General features: G+C 48.4%; 9 protein-coding genes across 9 annotated transcripts in view; 6 read left to right on the forward strand and 3 right to left on the reverse strand.

Moving 5' to 3' along the window:
- The window catches only part of M431DRAFT_502229 (hypothetical protein), a 3,415-nt gene extending 1,241 nt beyond the window's left edge, over positions 1 to 2,174 (forward strand). Inside the window, exons 3-5 of the mRNA XM_024918126.1 lie at positions 1 to 194; positions 270 to 1,482; positions 1,534 to 2,174. Of these exons, the coding sequence (XP_024779788.1) occupies positions 1 to 194; positions 270 to 1,482; positions 1,534 to 1,713 (1,587 nt within the window). The 3' untranslated portion in view covers positions 1,714 to 2,174. The remainder of the gene's footprint in view (positions 195 to 269; positions 1,483 to 1,533) is intronic.
- Positions 2,175 to 2,866: 692 nt separating this feature from the next.
- On the forward strand, positions 2,867 to 3,703 carry M431DRAFT_536827 (hypothetical protein; the record flags this gene model as incomplete). The annotated part of the gene is made up of 1 exon (XM_024921006.1): positions 2,867 to 3,703. A coding segment is annotated over one exon (432 nt), but the record flags the coding sequence as incomplete, so codon positions are not given.
- A 661-nt stretch (positions 3,704 to 4,364) lies between these two features.
- Positions 4,365 to 6,531, forward strand: M431DRAFT_130523 (hypothetical protein; the record flags this gene model as incomplete). Its single annotated transcript, XM_024912453.1, has 3 exons — positions 4,365 to 5,240; positions 5,272 to 5,288; positions 5,926 to 6,531. 3 exons carry the CDS (start codon positions 4,368 to 4,370, stop codon positions 6,374 to 6,376), a joined length of 1,341 nt encoding a protein of 446 aa, XP_024779790.1. The 3' UTR covers positions 6,377 to 6,531.
- A 1,672-nt stretch (positions 6,532 to 8,203) lies between these two features.
- M431DRAFT_130529 (hypothetical protein) lies at positions 8,204 to 9,841 on the forward strand (the record flags this gene model as incomplete). The annotated part of the gene is made up of 5 exons (XM_024912454.1): positions 8,204 to 8,435; positions 8,520 to 8,734; positions 8,815 to 9,257; positions 9,345 to 9,553; positions 9,634 to 9,841. The coding sequence occupies 5 exons, from the start codon at positions 8,204 to 8,206 to the stop codon at positions 9,777 to 9,779; spliced, it is 1,245 nt and encodes a 414-aa protein (XP_024779791.1). The 3' UTR covers positions 9,780 to 9,841.
- A 365-nt stretch (positions 9,842 to 10,206) lies between these two features.
- On the reverse strand, positions 10,207 to 11,972 carry M431DRAFT_72238 (hypothetical protein; the record flags this gene model as incomplete). The annotated part of the gene is made up of 3 exons (XM_024922001.1): positions 10,207 to 11,099; positions 11,200 to 11,596; positions 11,760 to 11,972. The coding sequence occupies 3 exons, from the start codon at positions 11,970 to 11,972 to the stop codon at positions 10,207 to 10,209; spliced, it is 1,503 nt and encodes a 500-aa protein (XP_024779792.1).
- A 2,214-nt stretch (positions 11,973 to 14,186) lies between these two features.
- On the reverse strand, positions 14,187 to 15,732 carry M431DRAFT_130534 (hypothetical protein). Its single transcript, XM_024912456.1, has one exon. The coding sequence runs from the start codon at positions 15,705 to 15,707 to the stop codon at positions 14,331 to 14,333; it is 1,377 nt and encodes a 458-aa protein (XP_024779793.1). The 5' UTR covers positions 15,708 to 15,732; the 3' UTR covers positions 14,187 to 14,330.
- A 1,125-nt stretch (positions 15,733 to 16,857) lies between these two features.
- On the forward strand, positions 16,858 to 18,829 carry M431DRAFT_502236 (hypothetical protein). The gene is made up of 10 exons (XM_024918127.1): positions 16,858 to 16,916; positions 16,979 to 17,133; positions 17,220 to 17,346; positions 17,424 to 17,442; positions 17,493 to 17,656; positions 17,724 to 17,736; positions 17,793 to 18,039; positions 18,103 to 18,136; positions 18,198 to 18,415; positions 18,475 to 18,829. The coding sequence occupies exons 2-10, from the start codon at positions 16,994 to 16,996 to the stop codon at positions 18,671 to 18,673; spliced, it is 1,161 nt and encodes a 386-aa protein (XP_024779794.1). The 5' UTR covers positions 16,858 to 16,916; positions 16,979 to 16,993; the 3' UTR covers positions 18,674 to 18,829.
- A 4,383-nt stretch (positions 18,830 to 23,212) lies between these two features.
- Positions 23,213 to 25,428, forward strand: M431DRAFT_172058 (hypothetical protein). Its single transcript, XM_024913035.1, has 2 exons — positions 23,213 to 23,453; positions 23,508 to 25,428. Exon 2 carries the CDS (start codon positions 23,525 to 23,527, stop codon positions 25,181 to 25,183), a length of 1,659 nt encoding a protein of 552 aa, XP_024779795.1. The 5' UTR covers positions 23,213 to 23,453; positions 23,508 to 23,524; the 3' UTR covers positions 25,184 to 25,428.
- A 505-nt stretch (positions 25,429 to 25,933) lies between these two features.
- M431DRAFT_502238 (hypothetical protein) lies at positions 25,934 to 26,959 on the reverse strand. Its single transcript, XM_024918128.1, has 2 exons — positions 26,571 to 26,959; positions 25,934 to 26,477 (listed from the first exon to the last, which is right to left on the reverse strand). The coding sequence occupies exons 1-2, from the start codon at positions 26,623 to 26,625 to the stop codon at positions 26,143 to 26,145; spliced, it is 390 nt and encodes a 129-aa protein (XP_024779796.1). The 5' UTR covers positions 26,626 to 26,959; the 3' UTR covers positions 25,934 to 26,142.
- Between the last annotated feature and the right edge of the window lie 876 nt (positions 26,960 to 27,835).

Genomic DNA, 27,835 nt, shown 5'->3' on the forward strand with positions numbered 1-27,835 from the left:
GCAAAAAGGAGATTATCCACAGACCCAACACTCAACGATATTGCTGACATGAGAGACGCAAAAAGGAGATTATCCACAGAAGAGCAGCTCAGCAAAGTTCTCAAACCAGACGTCCCGGCTATAGGGGAGGTCACCTGTCCTTATTGCTTCTATACGCTTTCTCTCGAAGAGGTATTCAATGAGAAAAAATGGCAGTGAGTCGATATCTCTATTGGCTTGTATGAACGTACAGCCTTGCCATCACAAGGCAATACTAACTAGCTCTCAAGCAACCATGTAAAAAATGACCTGGACCCATATGTATGCCTTTTTGAAGAATGCAGTGAACCAGATGAGCTTTACAAGCATAGCGAAAAATGGCTCAGTCATATGCATCAGCACATTCAACGTTGGCGCTGCCCATCCCACCGTGAATTGGGCCTGTTTCAAACATGTGAGGAGTACATGCAACATGTGCGAGACGTTCACGACACCAAACTCAACGACAGCAAACTTCGCGCCCTGGCAAACAGAAACGCTCGAAGCTTACCAAAACTATTCATGTCATGCCCTCTGTGCGGTAAAGATGAGTCTGAAATCGGTACCCGTTTAACGGATCACATAACCGGCCATTTGAGATCACTTGCCATCATGTCACTTCTAATCCACTACGATGAGGATATTCCAGGCGACGTTGGAAGTGACGGAAATAGCTCCAGCAATTCACAGCCGCGAAGTAGAAGCACGATTAATCTTTTAGATGATGAGGACATTGTTGTAATCCGGTCGGCTATTGATGGGAACTTGGATGATATGGCTGAGCCATCAACCGCAGTCGATGCTGCTACTAGCGACGAAGAAGACTCTGTGGATATGCTCTTCCAGGGAGACAATACCCACAGTGACTTGGATCGACATCCAGAGCACGTCAGGGCTGAGAAAGCAGAGACAATCTCCCCAGAACTCAATAATGAACAAAACGATATATCAAGTAACATTCCGCTTGAAGATGGGACCAACTCCGGGCTTGACATGGATTCTGATGACACGGACATGGAGGACCCCCAACTAGAACAGACACAAGCTCCGCAGGAGCATAGTGATGAGGTCGCGGCACCGCCACAGCCAGCCCAGCAGCCAATCCAGAGGATGGGACCCAAGTTCAACAAATTTGCGCCGTTTACACCTCAGCAGGAAGCATCCTTAACTCCCGAACAAAGAGCCAGATATAAACAGATCCTGAAGAATCACGGCATAATACCAGCCGCAAGTGCAGAAGCTGCTAGCAATTTCCTTAACCGCCTTAAGTTTATTGGGCAAGAAGAGCAGAGACAATTTAGCCAAGAACAGATGGTAGATATTCCAATGGGCCCCGAAGAATATGCAAAAACTGCACACAAGCTACAGCAAATTGTCTCGGATATGAGTAAGGTCGGACGCGGATTAAGTAAATGGTACGCTATTACACAAGATGATGCGCGTGCTAAGATATTCTTTAGAACTGTAAGTCAATTGCTAAGAATATACTAGGATTAATATTAACTTAGATTATAGCGACTGCGTATTATTAAGCAACACGTCGATGGTGAACAGATGGAGGCAATGAAGGATGTCTTTAGCATCCGCTCCTCCGATCTGGATCAAGCTCGCGTTTTGCTCGAGAGTATGGCCAATGACTTGGCGGCCAGTATGATAGGCCGGCAGAATCCGGCAGATAAGGTCCCAGCAAGCTGAGGCAGCGCACATCCAGGCCAACCAGGAACAGCTAATGCAGGCGCCTCGTGCAAAACCGAAACAAAAGCCGGCCACAACATAAATCTCAACGAGAGGCTCATTCCGTCCCTATACACCAGACTGAAAAAGTCGCGGCTGAGCACAGGAAGCACACGAGCAAATTCGAGGACGGCGCTTCCAAGAGCTAAACTCTTGTGGTGTTTCTGGAAGTGAGTGTATGTGCGTATTAGAGACTGCATTTTGGGATGAGGTATAAGGCTAATTGGATATATGGATCTGGAAAGGGAAGTGATTGAAGAATCTGGATGGTCTTAGGTACGAATTCAGTAGGCACGCAAATCCCCCAGTCCTATATTTCCTGTTAAAGTGACCTTGCTTGAAGAGCTATGGTCTAACATATACGTTTTCTTCACGTTACACGATAAAATTGAAGAGCAGAAACTCTGGCACAGTAGCGTGTGATACTGCTAGGCTTGAAGATTTGCGTGACAACAAGCGTATCTTCAACTCCGTGTTTGTAGTTTGTGGAGTCTATGCCAAAGAGTAGGTCAAGTTTCTCACCGGACTTGAAATTCTCGCTGGACTGTACACTGTTGGTGCTGGTGGGCATTTTCTGCTTCTCTGTGTTTTTTAACATTGGTCTATCGATATATATTTGGGAAGGTTCATTGAATTGTTGTGAATTTGCGATGAGAAGGTAAATTAGGCTGTGTTAGAAGGTAACAATGAGAGAACACAGGCAGCAGTCGCATTGCGAGGTTGTTCTGAAGGGGTCGGAAAGGGATTTGGTGTTGACTTACCGCAAGTTTACAATTTCTCAGCCGCTTCGGTATTAAAACATATCAGTATAGCATTGTTCAAGTGTTGCCCTCGTCCAACATCTTGGGGGTTTATACTGCAGCTACGGCTTGAGAACGGGAACATAATGGTCTTGGCTTGCGACAATCGATTACTCCGTAAACAAGCTCGTAATAAGTGTGTCGAATCATGTTGCTCTGCCAACCGATTTACATCACATGATCTTCTGTAGGACAGAATAAGCTTGCACGATAAACGAAGAGAGTTAATGTTTGGCAATTATTCACCACTTCTCTCCGGGAAAATGTCACGACTACTAAAGACTTTAATACGACAAATACGCCAGCCACAAATTCGGATACAGATTTTGTCCGATCTGCATCTCGAGGTAGGCCAACAGTACACGTCATATACCTTCCCGGTGACAGCACCATTTCTTCTACTGGCTGGTGACATCGGGAGACTGATTGACTACGACAACTACGTAGCGTTCCTTGAAATACAAGCCTGTCGATATAAAAAGGTGTTTCTAGTGTTGGGGAACCACGAGTTTTATGAACTCGACTATGATTCAGGACTGGACATGGCGCAGCGCCTCTCAGAAGAGCCTTTTCTCAAAGACTCTATTATACTTTTGAACAAATCTCGCTGGGATGACCCAGATTCCAATCTCACGATTCTGGGCTGCACGCTTTGGTCAGCTATACCGGAAGACGCTGCTACCATGATTGAAACAAAAATTAACGACTTTAAAAAAAATAATCGGATGGACTACGGTGAAACATAATCAGATTCACACCGAGGAAGCTGAATGGCTTCGCAAAGAAGTAGCGCAATTAGCAACACAGGACCAAGATAATTCCACGCAAATTATCATCGCGACGCACCACGCGCCATGTTTACAAGGCACGTCCAAGCCGGCGGATACCAATAGCCCATGGACACCAGCATTTGCGACTGATCTTGTAACCGAGGGAAACTGGGGTAACGTCACTTGCTGGATCTTCGGCCATACGCACTATTCTACGGATTTCCAGTGTAACGGTATTAGACTGTTGGCAAACCAGCGGGGATATACATTTCGAAACGAAAAGGCGAAGAGCAAGACTAAGAAAAACCCGCATGTGTTTGATCCTGCTATGGTTATCAAGTTGTAAAGGCAACCTTGAACTGTCTTCTTCGTATAAGCACGAGCTCAATATTCATTTTATTTGTCAAAACAGGTTGAAGATGACCTCCTAAGCATAGCGCTCTTAGAAATGTAATTTCTTGGCCCATACTCTGACTAAAAGGTAGGTTCATGAGGAATACATCAGTCACTTGGGTATCTATTCATTAGCTACAGCTGGGAGTCATCAACAAATCATTGATTACATGTCTATAATTAACCCTCGGTCAAGAGTATTACACCGTCCTCAAACTCGGTGAACATGAGAAAGCCCCATGTAGATCTGAGCTGTTTATAAATGTTGTTTACTAACACTTGAATAATTCCATACAACTCCCAAACAAAGTTCCGCAAAACATCCGCAAAAGTCCGCTCTCCATCGTAGCTTTTCGGTGATTAGCGGACAATACGCCCTGTGCATACGAGTATACAAGGCCTGATCCGTGTGTTTCTCGATTTGGGCAATGGTGGACACCATTTTGGTGCAGCTACCGGCATGGCGTAATTATCACTAATGTGCTCCTCAATCCGGCAATCCTCCAGCTACGGAACTTGCCGCCTCTCGGCTTAGATAAGCGTCAAGCCGCATCAGATATAAATGCTTTGCCAGAGCCGCTGGTTTTCGAGTGTCAATTCGATCTATGTACTCAATTGATCAATTTGAGAAAGAAATTACGCTTGGATCACCATGTCTCCCCATATCCCAATCGCCCATGGCCACAACATCCAAGCCTACACATACTGGGACTCTCCCGTGCCAGCCGTTTTCGCTGGACAAAACTTTACAGATCCCGTCATCTTCAACCCTACTACATTCACCTTAATCACTACACAGAACGAAGCCGTGCTCGTTGATGCCCCTGCAGTTAGGTCTCGAGCCGAGCCAGTTGCGACTTGGATTGCTGAAATCATCGAACACCGAAAGTTGAGCACCATTTACATTACTCACGGCCATGGCGATCACTTTTTCGCCGCTGAAGCTCTCCAGGAGCACTTTCCAGATGCCTCCATCCGCGCAACTCAGGGCACTTATGAGCACATGCTGGAACAGCTTGCTCCAGAATTCTGGGATGGCTTGTGGGTTCCTACATTTCCTGAGCTGGGAGAAAGCCCGAAGCCCAACCCCAAAGTCCATGTCCTCCCAGAAGGACAAGATTGCTTTACAGTAGATGCCCACGAGTTCCGCGCTGTTGAAGTTGTTGGTGGTGACACTGCTTCATCAACCGTTCTTCATGTACCCTCTCTAGAGCTGGTTGTTGGAGGAGACGTTGTTTACGGAAATATTTATCAATACCTCGCTGAAAACACAACGCCTGAGCTCCGTCAGAACTGGATAGATGCCATTGACCAGATAGCCAAGCTGCATCCCAAGGTTGTCGTGCCCTCTCACCGTCAATCCACGGACGACTTTGGGCTGGAGCACTTGAAGGCCACCCAGGATTACATCCGAACGTGGACAAAGCTTAATGCAGAGACCACCACTTGGCAGGAGTTGGAGGCGGCTGTCCAGAAGGCATACCCCAAGAGATATGGAAACTACATTCTTCGTATTTCGGAGCTGGTGACCAAGGGAGACTTGCAACTCCCATAAGCTCTTGATGCACCGCATGTTACTTATATGCACTCCGATTCTCATTCTATTTGTGCTCGGTCAAGGCGGTATAATGGTACTAGGATTCAGCTAGAAATAGAAGAGTGAGATAATAAATACAACGCGTTTAGTCAACCCTGGCAAATGATTCTTTTCCGAGCCCTTGCAAAAATAACCCACCGCCCATCCTCTTGACTAATGCATCGCAGCTCTGTAGAGTCGTACGCAGTTGCCAGCCAATGGACTGAAACGATCTAGAGACAACCCAAACTCAATCCCAAACTTTATCTCAACATCACATCTATGTTTTAGTGGGTTTCTACAGGCAGCGCAAGCTTCATGACTAATGATCATAGTTTGCTTCAATTTGTTAGCTAAAAATAACTTACACTGGGCTACTTAGTAAGCACGTAAGCTGGGAGTGAGGATGAGAGAGATTCACATTGAGACAAGCATGACGCGGGGAAGGCAATTCTTCTTTGAACCTCTCACAAACTGCGCTTAGATCTTTTCGGAATATTCTCTTTGTGGTAAGCTATTCACAACTATCGCAGAGATTCGCATACAAATAGAAGGGGTAGCTTCCCAGCACAACTCTAAAGAGAGCATCCATTCAATTTAGCCCAAGGCGACAACTCAACAACTCAACATAAAGAATACTCCGATCCAACTCCCTACTGCCAACCAATAGAGTCACAATGTCCACTGTCACCCCCCTCTCCAGCAAAGAGTCTTTCGCCGCTGCACTCGAAGCAGCCTTCAATAGCCCCGACGCCTCACTCGAAGAAATGATCCTCAACATTTACGTCAAAGAAGCCGTCATCACCGTGAACATGAACCGGATGACATGGGAAGAATTCATCCCGTACATAAAAGCCATCCGCGCTAGGACAACTTCGGTTGACATCAAATCGCATTATCTTCTACGAGACGGAAACCTGTTTTCTGAAAGACACTCTGCCTATGGACACGGAAAAGATGGGACGGAGACTAATGCGGAGGCGATGCTTATGGGCGAGGTGAATGAAGAAGGCAAGGTGATTTGGTTGGAGGAGATTGCCATTCTCAATTCGGATGCGGGCTCGGCTGCCTCAAAATCTACATAGTTGCCGGAGGAGAATATGTCTCGAGGTATACTGGGTAGATTAAGATGAACGTTGTGGAAAATTGTTGAGAGTTGAGGTGGAATTCGTTGCCAAATATCATCTATAACTGAACTCACCAATATTCTGCATTTGAGCAAGGGTCCTCGTTAAATCTCAACCCCTTTTAGAAATACCGGTAAAGCCAGTAGATGGTTTGTGCGCTTCGATGAACCAGATATACGAGTCATGAGATCAGATTTGAGCACCACCAGGGCTTGACTTTCCCAGATAAGCACCGGATCCCCTGCATTCCCAACAGATCTAAATATCCGAAAGAAGCCATCCATTCAACACCCGACGCTTTTACTACATTTCGACCACAACAACTTCATAAACCTAGCCTGTTCTGTACACGGCAGGGTGGTAATACTCCGCGATCCGATGTTGCTTGGCAAATCCTTCCGTTAGGCTTTAAAAGAAGATGATTACCATTCATATCTTAATGATCTCCCTCTAGATCATAGGTAGATCAGATTTGCCAAGCTTCAACGAACCAGGTAGTTGTCATGATCGCCTTGACCAGGGAACTAACGCCACTCCAGTGAAGAGCATTGCGAACTATCTTCCGAGTCAACTCGGCATGGAACTGCACTCTTTTATAATAAAACATGAGTGTTAGTCGTTTTCACGGGGTTTACCTAAGTAGACTAGTCTCCGGCAACAATATAGTGACATGTTACGTTGTATGATCGCCCCCTAGCAGAACCGAAATCCCGAACGGGGCCGCTGTCAGTTAATACCGATCTACTATATCAACACCCACAACAGCGCCCGTCTTTAACCCCGACTATCCTGAGCTATAGTCCCATCAACCTATCCTAACGCCTATATGATCCGATTTCCAGCTACGAGTGGCTCTCGTTCTTACGGAGCTTCCTGTTTCACGTTGGCAACTAGTCAGCTCTAGCGGGCAAACCCGACAAAACATTTACTCCACATACAATGGAAACCCGCTCACTGTGTCTTATTCCTGACTGTAAGCTGCCTGTTTGAAGTATTGTTTAGTTATCCTGACCGCTACTATGGGATGGTACGATGCGGAAACCTCGGTTTGAGAAGGGGCCTTGGTTGTGTGCATGGTAAGACAAATAAAGTACGTCTTTAAGCGGAAGTCGCTCTACGTGGAGTTGATTGCGTCAATATACCGAATCAATTAAATCAGCAATTCTGAATCCTCCAATTTGGCCAGATAGACTTCCTAAATACTAAATACTCGATACTTTGGACAGCACCCGTCGGAATTGTGGCGTTATAAGCTTAATCATGTAACTGAAACCTCTTCATCCAACGGAAAAGCACACCAAAGACACTCCCGCCGGCACTCTACATCCGATTACATATAAACGACATGTTACACGCATATGATTGCCCCCAGGATAGGCATACACCAATCTCCTTTTCGAGACAACAAGTAAGAAAAGTAATGCCGACATCCACCGAGAACGTGGTCGAATGTGTGTGGTTTTGTCCGAGCATTTGCATTTTGTTTCTCCCCCCTTGTGTCGGTTTACAGGGGTTATCCGGGTGGTTGCATCGGGCCTTTTTCTCTCGCATCGTTGGTGCCGCGCTATCCTGACGACGCCCAAACAACGGCGCTCACCGGCACTTTTAAGCATCAGATTACTCATTACGATATACTCCGTACGAAGGGAATTGCCAATGGAGATAATTAAGACTCGCCCCCAGACTCAAATGCCGAAGCTGGAGCCGTGAGTGTCTGCCGGTTCTTTATTCGTTTGTTAAAAAGGATTGTCTTGTGTGAAATCTTGTCAAGGGACAGCTCTTGCAATGCGTGCTACTTTGTCTGGATTGTTGCTGGCTGCAGCGGCCTCAACGGCAGCAGCTCACGGCCATGATGGACACGCAAAGGTTCATCAAGAGTATGCCAGAGCAGCGGCAGTCGATACATCGACGTTGAAGGGCAAGTGGCTGTACGGCTACCAGGGCTGGTTCCGCAAGCCAGCATCTGGCGTCAACAACCACTGGTCTCCCAACGGTGGAACTCCAGGACCCGGCAATGGTATGATTGACTTGCTCTTTTAAACAATGGTTGAATCAGTCGTTGTTTAGGTTGAAGAATTGTTGCTGACACGAGTGATTCTAGTTGAATTCGAGTTTGTGCCCGATGTCAGCCAGTATCCGGCCAACTGCCTCTTCACGTCAACTTTGACAGCACCCAACGGCCAACCAGTGCAACTCTACGACAACACGTGCGAGGGAGTTGTCGACTTGCACTTCAAGTGGATGCAGCAGTACGGAATTGACGGAATCATTGTACAGCGATTCCTCAGCCATCTCACCGATGCCTCTTTCATCACAGTCAGTCTTTGCCCCCATTTACACCGAATTGCAAAAGACACAAGACTCCAGCAAAAACTAACACATTCCCCAACCCCCAGATCCTCAACCAAGTCGAAGCCGCCGCCGTCAAATACGGCCGAGGCTTCATCGTCGAATACGACGCCTCAGGCGGAAACTCCGCCTCCGCCAGCGTCGCCTCCCAGATCCTCGCCGACTACAACTCCAAGATCAAGCCCTACACCACCTCGTCCGCCTACATCCACCACAACGGCAAGCCCGCCGTTATGGTGTTTGGCGTGGGCTTCCCCACCGTCGCCATCAACGTCACCGACGGAGCAAACATTGCCACCCAGCTCAAGAACGCCGGCGTGTATGTTGGATTCGGCGTGCCCGCCAACTTTGGCACGGATGTCAGGGCGAACACGGGTTTTGCGTCGGCGTACAAGGCGGCCAACTTGATTAGCCCTTGGACTGTGGGAAGTTTCAGCAACGGTGGTTACTTGAAGGGATACCACACGACGACTCAGATTCCCGACTCTCAGTAAGTGTTGTCTTGTTCTTTGCCGTTTCTTTACTTCATCCGTTGTCTTCTACTCTCAAACCTTCTAACTCAATCTTCCTCCTTTAGAACCCTCCAATCCCTCGGCATCGACCACGCCCCCCTCATCTGGCCCGGCACCTCAGCCTACCACCTCAACGGCGTCAACACCCCCGCAAACTTCGACTACTTCCCCCGCTTCAACGGCTCCTTTTACTCGATGCAAGCCGACGCAATCACTGGCCTGGCAGTCAAGCCCCTGTTTGCGTTCAACGCCATGTTTGACGAAATCAACGAAGGTGAGCCCCATCATCCCAAGCATCATCTCCATATCTACATCCTATCTTCAGCTTCTAACGTGTGTGTGTTATCCAAATAGGTACCCAGAGCCTGCCGTGCTTGAAAAACAACCAGCTCCCTACCAACGAAAAATTCGTGGGCTACGACAACACCTTTGCCGACACTGCCTTTTACCTCGAGCTCGGCGGACAAAAGGCTGCTGCGTTTGCGGCTGCTGTCAAATAAACGTCGATGAAATGTGTATATACCCAAAGACTCAAACTCGAGTTATTGTATATATTCGTATCCATACATATATATCAATGTGTAATGATTCAACGTTCAGAAGTAAAATAGTCATTTCTATTCTTAAATTATCCCCTCATTGATGAAGATGAACCGTGCATCTCACATCTTTCTCCCTTCAATCTCCAAACCATTACAGCAAAACACATTATAAAAATTGTCGAATGTATAAATGAAAAGAAAAAAGATCGCTAGTGCTTATTCAAAATCGTGTTGCTCTAATAAAGAGAGATCTTTACACAAGAGAGGTATATGTATATATAAACAAAAAAAAAAAAGAAACCACATAAAAAAAAATGATAATAAGAGCTGGTTCGTTACACAGAGTGTCCTCTTATTGACGCCCCTCAGCGCCGTTCCCCAAGAGTCACCTGCGCTCCACGGTCTCCGCGGGAAGTTCATAACTAAAATTCGTCGGCGGCAACTCATAAATCGTCGGCGGCTGCTCCATCTCCACCAGCGGCGAGACCATGTTGGCCGGGTGCATGTTCATGTCGGGCGTGGCCTTTTTCACGGCGTCCGGTGAGTCGTACGGCGTCTGCGGGGTGTATGCCGGTGCTACGCTTCCGTCAGCCATGTAATACAAAGCCTGCTCGCTGGGAGAGTGGTATTGACCCAAGTTGATGGGCGGTTGCTCCTTGTCCGCCTCGGCGGCGATGGCGGCCGCTCGCTGTTTTCTGCGGCGGAGGAAGAAGAGGAGGCCGAGCAGACCGACGCCGATGGCTCCAACGCTGACACCGATGCCGATGCCGGCCTTGGCTCCCCCGGAAAGTCCGGAGCTGGGTGCCTTGCTGTTGTCGGATCCGGATCCGGAACCGCCGCCGTCGCTGCCGGAACCGCCTCCAGTAGAACCGGTCGAGGTTGGTAGCACCGTGTGGTTGCTCCATGTGCCGTCGGAGCCTCGGTAGGCCTGAATGAGGCTGCTGTTTGAAACGTAGTAAACCCAAGCCTCGCTGGTGGCCTGGTTGTAGGTGACGGCCAGCTCGGCGTTTGCGTCGTCAGCCAAGGGCCACGCTGCTGTGGTTTGGTTGGGCATGTTTTGCCAGATAAAGTTGATACTGGCAACCTCGTAGAGCCTCCTGTCGCTGCCGATATAAAAGGCAGTGCGAGTGTTGGATTTGTCGACGGCGGCGCCCATACCTCCAGGCTTGCCATTCCAGGCGGGAAGAGAGAACTTGGGCTTCACATCGGGGTCAATGCCGATCTTGGCGGGCGCCGTTTTGTTTGTCGGAGAATTCTCAATTGCCTCTGGGAACGCGGCTACAAGGGGGGGTCAGCGTGGGAACCAGGAATAAACGCTTTGTTTGTAAAGCATGGAAAACAATGAAAACAAAACTGAAACAAGCAAGACAAGACATACAAATGTGCCAGGTGCCATCGGTGTTGTACCGTGAGACTTCGACATCCTTGTCGTTCTTGGGGGAGATGACGGTGATGTTGTTGGTGCCGGAATGCAGCGAGGCCAGCGCCTGGCTAAACGTGGGGTCCTGCGACACGGCGCCGTAGTAGTTCCAGTCCGTTTTGGTGGTGTAGGACAGCTGATGGACCTGGCTGTCCTTGTCGTGATAGTAGACTCGGTATCCGGCAGTGCTGCCCAACAGCTCGACGGAGAGGCCGGTGTTGGGGTGGATGTCTGTGACATTTGCCGTGTCTGAGATGGTGTACTCGCCGGCCTGGATAAAGGTGCCGGACTCGGGATCACAGTTGTAAAAGCCGTTCATGATTTTCCCATCGGCTGAGTGCCAGAAGACAGAGGCCTTTTGGTTAAAATGATTAGCAAATATCCCCCGACTGTCAGGCATCCATCACATGTATGCAGATCCTATTATCAGGGCCCAATAATTGATGATAGTATCTCTCTCCCCCGCCATGATCATCACACCCCTCAGAAAATGAAAATGAAAACATGTTTTTACTTACCACCACCTTTTGTGAATCCCACCAGCCCGTGGCCGCCATGCTGCCGCCCTTCTTGGGCTGGTTCGTCGTCTTCAGCACATTGGGAGTCGACGTGGGAAACAGCGGCGCCCCGTCAATCTGGGCGTTGCAGTTGTTGACCCAGATATCGCCCGTCTTGGGATCCTGCGTGCCAATCTGGGCGCCCTTGTCGGGGCCCGGGTAAAAGGCGTACATGGACGTGCCGCTGGCGGTGCCAATGAGGCTGCTGGCCGCCAGCGCAGCCACGCTCCAGCTCCTGGCCATGTTCATGATGATTATGATTATGGGTGATGAGATGAGGTGAAAGTCGATACGATAACGGTATCCCGCAGCTCAAGCTCAAGCAAGCAACGGAACCGCTTAGCTCAGCGTTCCCGCTCTCCGCTCAACAAGGTAGCAAGAGAGGAGGAGAAAGCGGATGGATTACCCAAAAGTATAAAACGAGTGAATCGAAGAGAAGATGGAGAAAGGAGAAGAAGAAGAAAAAAAGAGGAGCAAGAGGAAGCGCGAGAAAGAGGTAGAAAGACTACGAGACAAGAAAAAACGCCCGTCAGATCCCCCGAAAAAGAGCGGTGCCACTAAACTGGGGCAAGCATCAGCATCAGCATCAGCATCAGAAGGGAAGAGAAAAAAAAGGTGGGAGGCGATTCCAAAAGAACAGCTCGGCTAAAGAGAACGGTACGGTCGTCTATTAATAATGACTGGGGCATGCAAGTTATACCCCAAAGCATACAAATCGCTGGCGTTGCCCGTTTTGGCGCGGGACCCCCAAGGCCAATCCGTCAGCCCTGTAAGTATCAACAACGGTCGACGAGGATGCTGTGCTGGGCTGGGCTGTGAGTGTGATGGTATCCTGGAATCCTGCTTGCCCTGCTTGCCCTGCAGAACTGGACCAAGCAAGTATCCTGTATCCTGGAACCTATAATCCAACGTGATCAATCTAATTCGTATCCACCGCGCTGCCAGGCTGTGACCCCTGCAAGTTTGCCAGAGACAGGGGCTGAATGGATTGAGCCCTACTAGGCTAGCAGATTACGAGGCCCAGCTACGGAGGATATCATATTATAAGCTATGGTTCGTCCAACCCCTGGATCGCCGACCTGGCCTCGTTACTGCAGAGTCGTGGGAGCTTTAGCCCGAGTACGGTGGTTCGGGACAACAGTAGTGGTAATCCGTAGTTGGAGTTAGTCTCTGAAGCAGGCATTATCAGATGCTTTTTTTCTTCACTCTTTTGTTTCTTCTGCTTCCGTTTCCGTTTTCATCTGTCTGATTAAACAATCACTGACTAAACTCACGTTACTGACTCAATCTCACAACCCATAACCCACACCTTGTACTCATAGCTTGTGCTTGTGTTATTTTGTCATTTCATGCATATATACAAGTACGCCAGCGCATCCAAATAAAATAAAATAAAAGTGTACATGTACGAGTACACATGTAATCATAATTACCTTAATTAGCCTTGTTTACTTCTCTTTTTTCCCTTTTTTTATTCCCTGCTCTTCTCCGTACACCACTCGCACACCCTCAACAAAAAAAAATTGAGGCTCTGTTTTGCCTAGCCCGGCCTCCAAATCTTTCCCTTGTCCCGCCACACCCGCCGCCTCTCTCCTTTTTCTGCCGCTTTTTTTTCCTCCATTCTCCTCACACGCAATGAGACATTGCTGTCCTGCTAGCAGTACTTTTGGTACAGTCGAACCTGTATTCCATGCTCATGTGGCTTGTACACGCCACCTCTGTGGTACCGCGCTCTCGCCCGCAAAAGACGCCCAGCGTGCCGTATTCCGGTAGTCCCACGTACTCGTCGGCGCGCAACAACCTTCTCCCGCGGATCGGCAAACGCTCTGTCAGATTTTAATGCGCTTTAGCGGCTGCGCCAAGCCCTGATTTTATAATTAGGACCCAAGCCACAGGCTACAGCGAGCCATGACTAAGCCGGTCCGAGCCTAGTCAGCCCAACCAAAGGACCCAAACAGGGACTAGCCTAGAGCCCTATTCTAAATTGTTTTGTTTCTCCAGTCTCCAGGGTAGTCCAGGGTAGTTTCAGGGCCCTCGAAGGATTCAACTGAACTACTGTACTGAGATGCATCTGCTAGTGGCGCGACTGCCGCTGCGGTTGTTTCGTCCCATCTCGCGTGGCTGCAAATTAAAAATAATCTACAATAAAATACTAGTAGTCGCCGACCCCCTTGGCTTCAGTTTCAGCTTCGTGTTCGCCATTTGTTCGGGCATATGCATGGAGGTGACTGATATTTCCTATATCCGGTTGGGCTGAAGGAAGCCTGAGTCAGCTTTGGTCGCCCCCAAAGAGCCTCATAAGCCTACTTACCCGGCAACAGCCATTATTTGTTTGTTCAGAAGAGGGAATTGTATTATTATTTTACTGCTGATTTTCATGATGATCAGTTGCCTAGTATCTATGCATGTTTTAGCCGTGAAATAAGCATATACTATCATTAATGTTGTGCTGAGTATGGGGTAGTAACAACTAGCAAAACAGCAACCCCAAAATACGCACCAAACCAAAACACCAACAAACTCACATCGTTATCAAATCACACACAATTTCAACAGCCTCATCAATCCCCTCCCTATCAAAGACACAATCCCAATCCAAAACACAACTCCCACCACAAACACCGCAAGATAAAACGTCTCAACCGGCCTCTCAACAAACGAACCCGCAAACAACCCTCGTCCACTTCCCTCCCTCTTCGTCATCTTATTCATCTCCGGCACATACTTGAAATCCATCTTCGACAACCTCCCTCCAAGCCCCTTCCTGCTATTCACAATAGCATCATACAGCGTCATCCTGAAATATCGCACCGCAGCCTCGTCAGCCCCCGGGATCCATTTCTGCGCCAGGGCAAGTACTCGCACAAACCAGCAGTGGCCCTTCCAGCAGGCATATGCCAACATCCCAGGCCTTCCAAGGCCCAGAGAATCACTTAGGGCATCGCCGTTGAGTACGCGACTCCCAGCCTCGATGAAGCCCTCCGAGATGTGAAACGGAGCCATGTCCTTCACCGTCTCCATGAGATTGTGTCCGATAATCAGCGAGTTTGCGGTGACGCTCCGTTCGTGAAGCAATAGGCTCTCCATGGTGGCTTTGGCCTGGGCCACGCTCGCGAAATACTCGGTGGGAGTCGCTAAAAGATAACCGACGTAACGGAATAGGGCGATATAGTCTTGCTTTTCTTGTTCTGTTGGAAACACGCCCATCTGCGGCAGCTGAAACCACATCGGATTACACGAATACGTCGTGATGCTATGTATCGAGTCCAGAACATTAACAGGCACTCCATACGTGGCCACGTCGAAATAGTCCGGTCGAGTCTCAACCAATCTGAGGATTCGCTCCCTCACCGCAGAGTGAAGCAATCGAACTCGAATCGTCGTTGTGTGGCCCTGGCCTCCCGGCTGAATCGACTCAAGACTCGACGTGACCTGCAGAAGATGCTGAAACGTTTCCAGCAGTCGACGGACCAGCACCTTTGGTGAGAACCCCCCTGTTCGCATCAAGACCTCAATGACGCCCGGCGCCGCAGAGTTCTCCCCAAAGAAAGCCTGCAGCAAAAAGCCCACCATATTCGCCGCAGCATAGCGGTAGAAGAATTTCTGTCCACGCTCAATCTGCTCCCAGTCCACCCACTCCGGCACCGTATGAACCTCTTTCCAGAGTCTGTCGAGCGTCTCGTCTTCAGTATGATGATCCCGGAGAACGGCATACATGTCGAAGCCACCAGGACAAAGCGTGGGCTTGACCGCTGCCTCTCCCTTCAACTCTCTTGCAATCTGCTGTAGCTTCTTGACGGCATCGTGGCCCAGTGTGTCGTACTCGTGGCGCAGGGGATCGGTCTTTTCTCGAGGCAAATGGAGATCTGTCCACTGAAATGTGTAGTTTCCTACTGTGTGGAATGCCATGGCGGTGCTGACTTGGCGCTTGAACAGATTTCGAGATATACGAACAACACAACTCTGGGCTGCATGGGGGTCAAGGCCTTTTACAACACTCAGATGTGGCTGTTCTCCACGATGAACATATATAAAGCATACCAGTCATATATGAACCACATTTCCAGACAACCCATTGACCCCCATTATGCCCTTACACTAACGAGTCGCAGCCAGCCAACAAACACATCAAGTTCACCCTCAACTGAGCTATACGAAGCTGAACTTCCCTCAGCAGAGCCAACACCACTGTCAACATGCTGAAGATTTGCGTGCACGCAATACTTCTTCAGTGCATACAGAATGAACAATTTGCACTAATGTCATTCATACGCAGTACACAACGCATTGTCGACAAACCAACAATCCGCTTCTCCCTTTTCGCCATCGTCCCAAGTCACAACCAACAGACTTTCACCATCACAATACCGTCCAAACGTATTGTCACAGCCTCTTCGGGCCACGCCGGTTCCATCCCATCTCCTTAGCGCCACCCGATCCCACGTTTCATCCACCCAACAGCCACCAACGTCTTTTCATTCCCTTTGCTCACCTGAGATGCCCACGCGTCCGGATTGAAACAAAAGTCATTCAGTAATAAACTTGAATTGACTGGAAATCACAGTGACTCTCCATACCTATTCAACTGAGACAGCACGTCATCCGTTATGCTCACATGTCACTCCGTGTCAAATTTTTGGAATCAGGAAGCTCTCCTTCAGTCCGACCAACCAATACCAGGAGATAAAAAATAGTTAAAAAAAAAAAAAATTCACGCGTAGATCCTCACCGTCCATTCCTTGGCCGAAGCTTACCGCCACACCAAGATGGAACAATGCTCGTTTTCCAACTTGTTTCCGGATATATCCTTTAATAAGATCCAAGCCGGTGATGATGGCTTCGTGGTTCTCGATCCATCCAACTAACCAATTCCGTAATGCCATCTAGTAGGACAAGAAAATCAGCCCATATCTCAAAATATCCCCTTTGCCCGCTTTTCATTCGGGGCTTATTCGCAGTGACAGTCTATTGAGGAGCCATCCTAAAAATCGGCCCCCTTGGCTGGTGGTCCGTCCTCCTCTAGCATCACCCTGTTGCCCTGTTTGTGGACTTAGCGGTATGGTTGATTCAGTTCATTGTAGTGCTGGAACGGACAATATGTCATGATATATATAGTCCGTATGTCAAAGCTTTGTGAGCAATCATCGTCATATACTCCTCCATAGTAATGAATCGCACAGGCAAAATCCATCGCCATGTCCAATATCAAAGCAGTGCAGCCAGAACAAATCACTGTCCTCTTACCTGACATGTTCCAAACCTTCCTCAAGCAAGCACCAGAAGTAAATCCTCATTATGAAGCTGTCAAAGTGGAGTCGGAAGAAGCACTGGGCAGGTAAACTCTAGCACCTCTTTTCCTTGCTTCTTTCGTTGTCGTATCACTCATCACCAGCATCCCACGTGCTGACCGTCTTGCAAAAGATTCTGTGCCTTTGGGCCGAAAATGAAAATGAATATTAACAAATGCGATTTCTCGTATTTCTGCGCCATTTCCGCTCCGCATGCTTCTCGATCGAGGTTTCGAACGTTGTGCGACTGGGGAAACTGGGTAAGCGAGAGTCATGATGAGCCAAACAATTTGCCCCTGAAGGAGCCCTACTAATCGAGCATCATGACTCTCCACAGGTCTTTCCATACGATGACAGTAAGCTCAATCACCTCTCGATGCCGGCAGTTACCTAACAACAGACTTAGTGTTTGACAATGGACACCTGCGCGATCGACCGGAAGAATCCCAGCTGGTAATGGAGAGCTTGATGATGCCCATGCTGGGCGGTGCCTCCATAAAAGGCATGAACACCAAAGATCGCCTGCGGATTGTACAATTCCACGATACTGTTATAAAAAGAATGGCCATGGTATGTTAGTCCCGGTGCTGGATCGTGTCAGCCTTCCCATCACTCTGCTAACAGACCATGTCACTAGAAAACATCCAACGGTACGACCTTCACCATCCACCATAACATCGCATCACATATTAACAGCCTCGCTCAGGCGTCCAACGGAGATTTGCCCTCGCAATGCAGGGTTATTGCCGAGGCGCACTCGTGCAGATCGACAACCAGTTTGCCGGAAAACGCCCCACGCTCGAAGAAATCGCCATGATCCGCCGAGAGTCCGCGGGCTGCAAACCCCTATACCACTTGGTCGAGTATGCACATTGCCTCCGGGTGCCGGACGAGGTGTTTGACCACCCGGTCATTCAGGAGCTGGAAAATATCGGCATGGACATGGTAGCCATGTAAGATTCTGCCTAAGTATTCGTACATGCCTGGCGTTCCATGTCTCACAGAATCATGCGCAGATCAAATGACATTCTGTCCTACCGCAAAGAACAAGTCAGCATCTAATCTCTCTCCCGCCCCCCCTTTCATATGACAGAAGCTTACTCTCGGGCAGGCAGAGGGAGTGCCGCACAACATGGTCACGGCCTGTCGACTCAATGGACTGTCGGCACAAGAAGCATTTGACAAGGTAGGCAAACTCCTTGAAGACCGCTACTGGCGCTGGGACAGGGCAGAGGCCAGTGTGCCGAGCTGGGGAGAAGAGGCCGATGTCCAAGTCCGAAAGTACATTGAGGGCATCAAATGCGTAGTCAGAGCTAATCTCAACTGGAGGTGAGCAGCAACTCTGCACCCATGGCGATCCGCGTCTCGCGGGACTGACGTGTGAATAGCTTTAAATCCGAGCGTTACCTGGGCTCTAATCCCGACGTGGTTCGAGCGACCCGAAAGCTTCAAATTCTGGCGGATTCGCCGGCTATAGATGTGCAACCAAAGCTGTTTGACAAAGCCCTTTTACTTGAGATCTCATTTCTGCTGGGCATTTGTTTTTCCTTGAGAATAATCTTCCCCTGGCAATTGTTTTTTGGTTAATGCTTGGCATTGCGTGGGAATTTTTTTTTACTGTGGATTTTTTTCCTCAATAATTGTCTGTGTTTCATCCTTGCTCTTGCAAGAGAGAGTACGGCCCGTCCTATCGGGAATTGTTAGACAAGCGTAATTACTATACCATGTTATTTGTTATTCGAGAATCACAAATCAAGCCATTGTTTCGCAACTTGTGACCGAATGTACTCGCAGTGAATAGGTTTTCGATCACTAATAAGATCACTGGTGCTGCCGTTGTTGCGACGGATTTTTGATCATCGGGGCCGGCGAAATTGGCAAACCGGGTCTCGGTTCATCCACTTTGGTCCGCGGCTCCAGAAGCATATTTTGACAGGTCCGTGTGTTTTGACGTCTCGGAAAGTCCATTGCTGGAGTTCGCCGCTGTGCTTTGACCTCGAGGCGATCAAGCCCTCGCCCCTCCACGGGCTGTTCAAATCCCTGGAGGTGTAGGCGGTGTCGTTAACCTTGTCCGCCCTGTTCGCCCTGCCCGGTGGTTGTCAGGATATGGAGGATCGTGCTTGTCCAGGGGTGTCATGATTGCATAGTATTTTTCATGGCGACAATGGGGCGCGTGTGTAAATGTCCGATGCCAATACCGGTCTTCTAAGCCCAACCGAACGCCGAATCAAGCCCCTGTCCTGTTGATGCTTTGCACATGAATGCGCCCCTCAAAAACGGCAAAGCACCAATGCCTCATACAGCGTCATATCTGTAGAGTTGATTTGAGGCTCTTTGTTCTGAAATGTCGCGTAAATGGTGGTATGCTGCCAGTTCAACGTGAACACGCAGGGGTGACCCATGCTGTGCCTGAACAGGGCTGTACCTGCATTCACAGGGCTGGCTCACTGAGAAATTTGGGGGCTAGAACAACGGTGACACGCGTCGATGAAACGCTGTTGGCCTGCCGCCGTTGGGTCGGTCGGGTGTGGGTGGGCGAGGAGGTGATTGGCTTGTTTAGCATTCCTTTAGTTTTCCTTGACGACGTGCTGCTGTTGAGATTTCTGTGCGTCGTGGGAAACATGTCATGTTCCTCGTTGAGCAGATCAAATGGGTTGCTGTTGATGATTTCCGTAGTTGGGCATGGCATCTTGTAAGGGACGACTCTTCAACGTTGAAGAAAAAGGCTAGGGCACTTACCGTCGCGCGTGCACTGATGTGCATATGGATGGCTGGCGTTTATTTCGCCTTTGTGTGAATTGTAAAGAAACAAACGAGATTGAACAGTAGGGTGACAATGATGGGGATTGTTTGTGGTATGGAGGTAACGAATGCAACAAAGATGGCGACAATAGTTGATATCGGAAATGTCAAACTATCGAGATGTTCGTCGATAGCTAGTATCCTAGAGTAACAGGGTAGGCTAGAACATTAGTGTTGGCCCATTCCAAACGAGGATCCCTCACCAGCTCACCCTCGACCTGCTGGATGAAATGCCTTCTTGGAGTTTGTCCTGTCATCATCGAATGATGCGTGACACGTGTGGAACCTGCGCTATGTTGGTCTTTCTTGAACTGGGCACCCGTCGGCTTGGGTCAGTGCAGTGGATGTCCTGAGTACTATTCGGAAGCGTATATCGAGTAGGGGAGAATTCGACCGTTCGAGAAAGAAATTGCGTTCTTTGCAGCTCTTGTGACAGATTCTGAATGCTCTAATCGAGTCAGAAGGCGTTGTAAAACGATCAAACGGGATGGGCTCGATACTGCGTTTGCAAAGAGTTACCCATACCTTTGCTGCAAATCATCTTCCGTCGAGTTTCGTTTCAAAGTAATCGTCATTGTGTCGAAATGTGTGACTGGTAACATGTAGTAGAATGATCGTGGAGATATCTATGCAACGCAGCTTAGTGATCATCACATGATGCCTCTGCTACGGAGAGCTCGTCGATAAACAAAGGGGCGGTACAGTCCCAAGTATGGTTGACAAGGAGGATGAAAACATGGGATTGAGGTCAAATTGCTAGAACAGGCTGCAGAGCAATTGGTATCTGCGAAAGATGGACTAGGCTAATGTTGATCCTCGTACCAAATTACATGCCCGAAGCTGACGAGGTTGGTGGCCAACGAGGATGAGGATGGGAGCATTTCGACGAAATCGGCAGAGCATTGATGCGAATATTTTGATGTAGATGGAAGCGATGAACGATGAAGACGATTGAAAAGTTTAAAAGATGAGTGCAATGACAGAGAGTGTCTGGCGATTGCCAAAGGAAGGAATCAGACCGCCCAAGGACTGAAATTCTGCCGGGCAGGTGGTAGCCTTGCGCTACCAAACATGATAGTGCCTAAAGTATCAACAAATAATTTTCCAGATAGAATAGCAAGACGTTTCTGTAGAAAATATTTTGGAAGTATTTGGAAATACATAAATGAATATGGGGTATATTTATGATCCATATCGCGCTATTCAATTTGGTGTTTTATTTTATACCCCTAAATGTTTAATATTGTAGCCCTATGGCCGATATGAATACCAGCTTTTCAGGCCATGATAACCATTATTTTTCATCAAAATGTCAAATAATTAATAAATAATTCGAAATGCTGAAATATGATGATGATGTATTGATGCTGGATGTCGGCGACCTTATCGACAAGCTGAATGAATTTTTGGTGTGCTTCGTGACATCGTGACTGACCCGTGACCGCCTTCGCACCATCTCTCTTCTCCTCACGTAAACCTCTGCCCAGCATCATCTAGGCCACCCCTTTGTCGTCGTCTCAACACTTCGTCCGCCAACTTCTCGGATTCTAGCGACGGCGGCTTATCTCAACTGTCTGAGCCTCCTCTGCTGCCGACGATGGAATCATCACGCCGAACAAGGTTGTTCCCCGTAGGGCAGAGGTAAGGCGAACACGCCACCTTCGTCTACGCCCCCAAAGATCGGATCACGATCGGACCAATGCGGTGGTGATCTACCTGAGACGTTGAAACAAAATAAATAACCTCTGATTAGTCTGGCCGAGAGTTCCACCCTCCAACAGCCTCTCCAACAAGCGCCTACTGGTCAGTTTCCGCTCCGGCCTCTTCTCTGCACTTCTGTCGCATTGCGCCCGCCCCCGGACTGGTGATGGATGCTTCATTGCTGCCCTTTGCACTCCCCCCGTTCACCCCCGTTCACCCCCCTTCTTACCCCTCTCATTGGAGGGCCAAACACAAGCAAAAAGTACCTCAACTAATCGTCATATCCTTGCGTCAGCTCCACCCAAAATACGTCACACAGTCCACAGCCTCGTCCTTGTCCGATATGCACGATAGTTGACTAGGTGCTTGCATTCTCAACCTTTGATCGGCAAGTTCCATGCTCAAGAGCTGATGGATGGACTCTTGAATCAAGAGCAACAAACAGATTCGATACACTCAGCGCGCCCCGTCTCTGGCCAACCGGATGGCACCCTCTTGATGGTTGGGCATTCCCCCTTTTAGACGCCACTCGATCTACTATTGCGTAGAGAAACTGGGTCTGGGTCCCATTTTCCGAGGGAGGCAGTCCAATGGCACTCCCTCTAGCAAGATAGGCTTTAGTCTTTTGCCTCTCTTGGTATTAAATCCCCACATGTCAACAGGCGTCAGCTGTGTTCATTTTAGTGAGCCTCCAAAAACAACGTGAAAGTAGATGCCCTTATATCGACGCAAGTCGAACTGTATAATTCAATGGACGTGGCATAGGTAGGTACGCGGACAACAATTTACCTGGCACGCCGATCTTCAGGCCATTCTGACGGAATATAGAGGCTGACTATAGTTGCAGTCATATATTCGTCACGTCTTTGGTATAAAGCTGCTCATCCTCGTGTATATACGTCCCAGCATACGGCCAAAAGCTGTCCGAATATCAACATAGCCCCATGACGTCGAGCGCTTTGATGCAGCTCCCGGTTCATTATTTTTATCTAGCTGAACACCGAGACTTGTTGAAACTCAATATCGGCCCAGAGATGGCGTATCGATGGGCGTATCTCTCGGCAAAGCTCGTCTAGAGCATGGGGTAAGCCCGCCACCAGGGACTTTGCCGGAGCCGCCACGGACATAGTAACTTCTGATACGGTCTGATGAGTCGACCCCCTCTCCAGTACCAGAACATCTGCCATCAGGGGCCCGGCGATGTGCCAGTTACAGCACATCGCCTGGTGTCGACAGATTCCTGGCGATATGTTGGATGATGGCTCGACTATACATGTTACTTTACGACCGCACGCGTCGACAGCTATCTGATGGGCGCCATAGAAGCAGTCATGCAAACTGAAATGGGTCAACATTAGAGACATAAAAAAGCTATGGGGATGAACCGCAACTTACAGACAGCTGGACAAATGAATACCAGGCCACCTTTCTCTGACGCCTTTGATAGTGTGCTTGGTGCGCTATCCAAGGAGAGCAGTGAAGTATATCGCCTGTACTTGCATAAAACTCTAAAAGCCTCATGGTCCATCTGCTTCGCGGAACAAGGTTCTCGCCCTCACAGTGGAAAATAGAAGTGCTCAACCAGCTCTCAGACGCCGAACTCAACAAATTTCCCGAGTCTAGATGAGAGGGGTATGACGGGCTGGCTTAAGCACCACAGCTGCTGATCTCTGTTCAGTTCGTGCTCGACCGAGTAGTGCCATCGCCGTTCGCTTATAAATAGGCAGCCTCCCCCCCTGCATCGGCTTGCATCTTCTCATCTGACTTTCATCCAACTCTTCAACTGCATTCAGCTCTCAACTTATACTCTGCCTTCAGCTCGTGTCCTCTTATTCCTTAGCCATCATAGTTAAGACATCAAGATGTATAGGTTAAACCTCACCCCTCAAGGTACTCATGCTAACATGGACACCCCTAGTCGCACACCACTTCGATATGAATCCTCATGGCATCAAGCTAAGTTACCTCCAGGCCCTCTGTCGCCCTGGTGACCATGACGAAGCCGAAACGCATGACAGTCCTTGGGATGTGGAGCATTTCCCAGAATGGCTTCAGGTCTCGTCATTTTATCAAGACAAAATACCGAAGAGCCCAACTGTGAAGAAGCAGGACAAGGGAAAAAAGAAGAACAAGGGGAAAAAGAAGAACAAGGGAAAAAAGAAGGACAAGGGAAAAAATCCCATGCCACGGTGTCCTCCAATCGTCTGCGCATTTTGCTGTAGCCCTCATAGTTCAAGCGTCGATTCCGAGCCTCCTTCATCCGTTACCCCGGACAGCATGATGCAAGCCGACACCTCCATGTGGCCGAGACGAAATAGTTGGGCAACCACTTCCGAGGCATCTACTACGAGTGACAGTTCAAGCACTCCGAGTGACAGTTCAAGCACTTTGAGTGACAGTTCAAGCACTCCGAGTGAGAGTCCAAACACTCCGAGCGGGAGCCCAGGTCATTCAACGTCGCCTATGCTCCCAGACAGCGTTCCCCCGCCAAATTTTCCGTTTGGAAAGGCATTCATTCTATGTGAAGAATGTAAACTAGCCTATTCTAATAAGCGATTCCACTATGAGCGTGCTTTCCCAGGAGTAGGAGGCTGGTGGTATTATCAAGTGCCCACTTTCAATCTTCCCATACGGCTTCATCCAAGAAATGCCACTGGCTTTGGCAGGCCATCCTTTCCGTTTCCGAGCCCGCACCAGCCGCCCATACCACGGGGAATGGAAAAAGCACCGGTTTTCAAAGAAATGTATCAGCACATATTTGAAGTCTTTCAGGGATGGAAATTTACTGCCGTCGAAGTCGCACGATATCCCTACGTCAGCACAAATGAGGCAATTCCTTTCGGCGGGCTTCCATCGTGGGAGTACAGAATTGAGACAATATGCTATCTTCCAGCAAAAGACGATGGCACCGAGGGAATTCCGCCACTTCCACTATCAGTTCCAAATGTGCCGATTTTGGATTTGGATCAGTACATCGTGGGTAACTATGTGCCCCATATTAAGGACCGCAGAGCCGATACCTACAGATACTGCTCAGTGCATCTCTATTTCAGTTCGATGATGGGCAGAGGCGACGCCAAGTGCTTCTCATATCACAACGACAAGATGTATTTCAACCAAATGATAGAGCTACAGCTGGACGTTGAGTCGTTGGCCCGTAGAGTGGCCGTTGCTCTGGCGCTTTTGCATTGGGTCGCCTGTATCGATGCCCGTGGAGTACAATTTTTCCTATTCAGCTCATGGAAGAGCGTTAAGAGTCAACGCTCACAAGCTGGTTCTGAGCCCGGCCCGTCGCTCGAATCTCTCCCTCAAGGTTACACCATACTCCGAGTCGGTCACTTTGAGAAAGCCCGGACAATAGAAATGAATGAAGACGGCGTGCAGTTGGCTGTGGACGCTGTGAAGCAGAGCCCCTACATTCCAAGACCGAATCAGAGATTGTCGATTCAGAAGCGGACGTGGGACGCTTTTGTCTCTAGCTACATTGCGGCCTCTGATTATATTCTGAGACAGAGGGGAGAGAGACTACGTTTGCCGCGCTACTTTATTAACCAGGTATTGCAGGAGCAGCGGGATTGGTGGCGCCTAGAATGAGCGTTCACTCCCATTCCGTGCTTAGGTATAACGAGTGAAAGCATTGATTGGGATATTCCGTTCTACATGGTGACCGAGATGGTGGTAATGGTAATGGAGGAGAGGGGAGGGCGGCTTATACCATCGAGGTACACAGACTTCTTACAAGAGTAGGGTACTGATTAAGACTTTTGGTTACGAGGATAGGGACACGTATGAGAACGGAATACATAAATGGTGTTTTGAAAAGCATCGTCGCGTAGTACATAAAATAGTGACTTGAGAGTTCATTTAAAGTGAAATGTTGGTGGACCCTAGTCAGCTCGATCCGCTAATGGCGGCGTCTCGGATCTCGGATCTCGTTGAATCTTAGCCCTATGGAGCGAGGGATGACATAATCGGAGCAAAGGGGATCAGAATGCTAATGTGATGGTGGAAATGGCCCTTATCGATGGGAGTATTTTAAACTTTACTTTGGGGTACTCGTGATGTTTCGTATTTCTTTAGTGGGACGTGGCGGTTTCACCTCAGAGAGGTACCCATCTATAACCAATCCATTATGAACTCAATAGACAATGATGAGAGTTAATGTACTGTAGATGCTGGCCCCGTTACTAACAGGTAGATAAAAATATATTGATGAAAGAGAATACGATTGTGGACAAAGAGTGAATTGCTCCCAACAAAAAGGACAAAACGACCCGCAAATGAAGATTTAATTTGAAACGAATGGCGTAGAGCCTTGAACATGGTGATGATCTCAGTCTGTGGTGTTTTATTAGGTATGATGTGGTGTGTGTATTGAGCCTCTTTGGATAGATCTTTGATATACCACAATATGTACAGGCAGCATCACGTTCATCACTGGGCGCGGCTTCATCTGCGCATAAACGGGCTAGTAATGTGCGTATTCGAGATTCAATGCTGATACAGCAGATTATTATTATTAAAAGATATTTCAATCGTCCAAGATGACTCGATTACAGCTCATCATCCTTATCGCACTTCTTGACCTCATATTCCACAGTCTCGTTGCCCTGCCCCCAAATCTTGGGCTTGAAATCAAGATACACAATCTCGTTCTTCTTAGGCTTCCACTCGCCGTTGGTATCGCGGTAGTACACAATCTCGCCACTCCCGGCGTCTTTAACCTCGACTGTCGTGTGGGCAAGCGCCCCGTTCGTCGACCACTCGAACCGGTAGCATGAACCTTCCTTGACGGGGAAGGGCTTGGTGCAGCGAATGTTTCCGTCGCTGTCGATGCACTTTTCTACTGCGAAGTCAAGTACGTGGCCTTTGGAGACGGTATCGCCAGCTAAAAGTAATGCGTTAGATAGGGGTAAATTTCATAGAGTTTGTGTTTTTGTTGAGAAAGAGAATTGGGGAAGATGACGGGGATTTGCCGTACATGATGCGATGCTTGCGAGAGCAAGGCCGGCGGCGGTAAGTTTTTGGATATACATGGCGTGGGAGTAGTAATTGTAAAGTATAGCAAAAAAATAATCAAAGTTGAGGCTGTTCGTATAAGGTACTGATAGAGGAGATAGAATCGGATAATTTCATGACAAAAATGAGGCGAGGCCTTGTCTTTCTTATAATAAACATTAGGTTTCCTGGAATTATCGTCGCATCATCGATGACGCGGGCTGTGGAGCTTTTGCTCCAAACCTTACAGCGCATGAGTTACAGGGGCTGCAGGGTGGCCAATTGCCCGCAAACGTTCTGTATTACAGGGCCCAACGGGATTCGTAGTGCGTCGGGCACCCTGATGTCCGCTACGAAAGCAGCCGAGGTTTGTTATCAGTGGTTGATAATGCATCTGAAGAAATACAACACCAATTGGAGCATCGCAATTAATATTGATACAGCCTCAATGTTTTTCGATCATCTTCCTATTTGGATGAAACATTGCTGGTTACATAAAATTCACGGCTTGCATGTAAATTGGTAATTGAGTTCTTGGCCGCTTGTGATGATGCGGATATGACCGGGTTAGACCTTGGATGCCTGGAAATTTGACGTCAGAATGTCGCATGTCAGTATCACCGATTCCGGCCACGGAAAAACGTAGCGGCGTTGCAACACTGAGTTGAATCTCACGATCATGAATAAGTAATGAAAATGATGGATTCAAGACATTATTCCTGATGTAGTGTAGAAACTGAGTAATATGCAAAGAAATGTTCTTCACTAAGCTTCACAGTGATTGCCTCATGCATCTCACTCGTCAGTTCGTTCCGAAGCCATGTACACTCTCAGATAGCCTCAGCTTCAATGATGACATGATCCAAGCGCTGCGTGAATGAGATGGGGTTTTTATTTTTATTTTTTATTAATGAGTGCAAAAATATGAGATGCACTCATCAATTCATGTATTTGCATGTCATCGACCTTATGCTCGTAAGATGAGCATCGACGGGCAATTGAAGCTCTTGCCTTGGTTCACGATGCTGACTAACGCGCCTACCCAAAACAATTCGCTTAACAGCTGTAAACGAAGATTATACCTGAGGCAGAACGCACAACATTGGCAAGCACGCATTTGTTTCCAGATTTTGTCTTTTCTTTTCCTATTCATCTTTTCCCCTCATCTATTAGAATGCCATACAGCGCAGAAACAATCGCATGTCCAACATGAGCCGAAGAACTCGCTCTTCCCGTCTCTTTGTCTGT

The sequence above is a fragment of the Trichoderma harzianum genome (assembly GCF_003025095.1).
Source record: "Trichoderma harzianum CBS 226.95 unplaced genomic scaffold M431scaffold_1, whole genome shotgun sequence".
Lineage (NCBI taxonomy): Eukaryota > Fungi > Ascomycota > Sordariomycetes > Hypocreales > Hypocreaceae > Trichoderma > Trichoderma harzianum.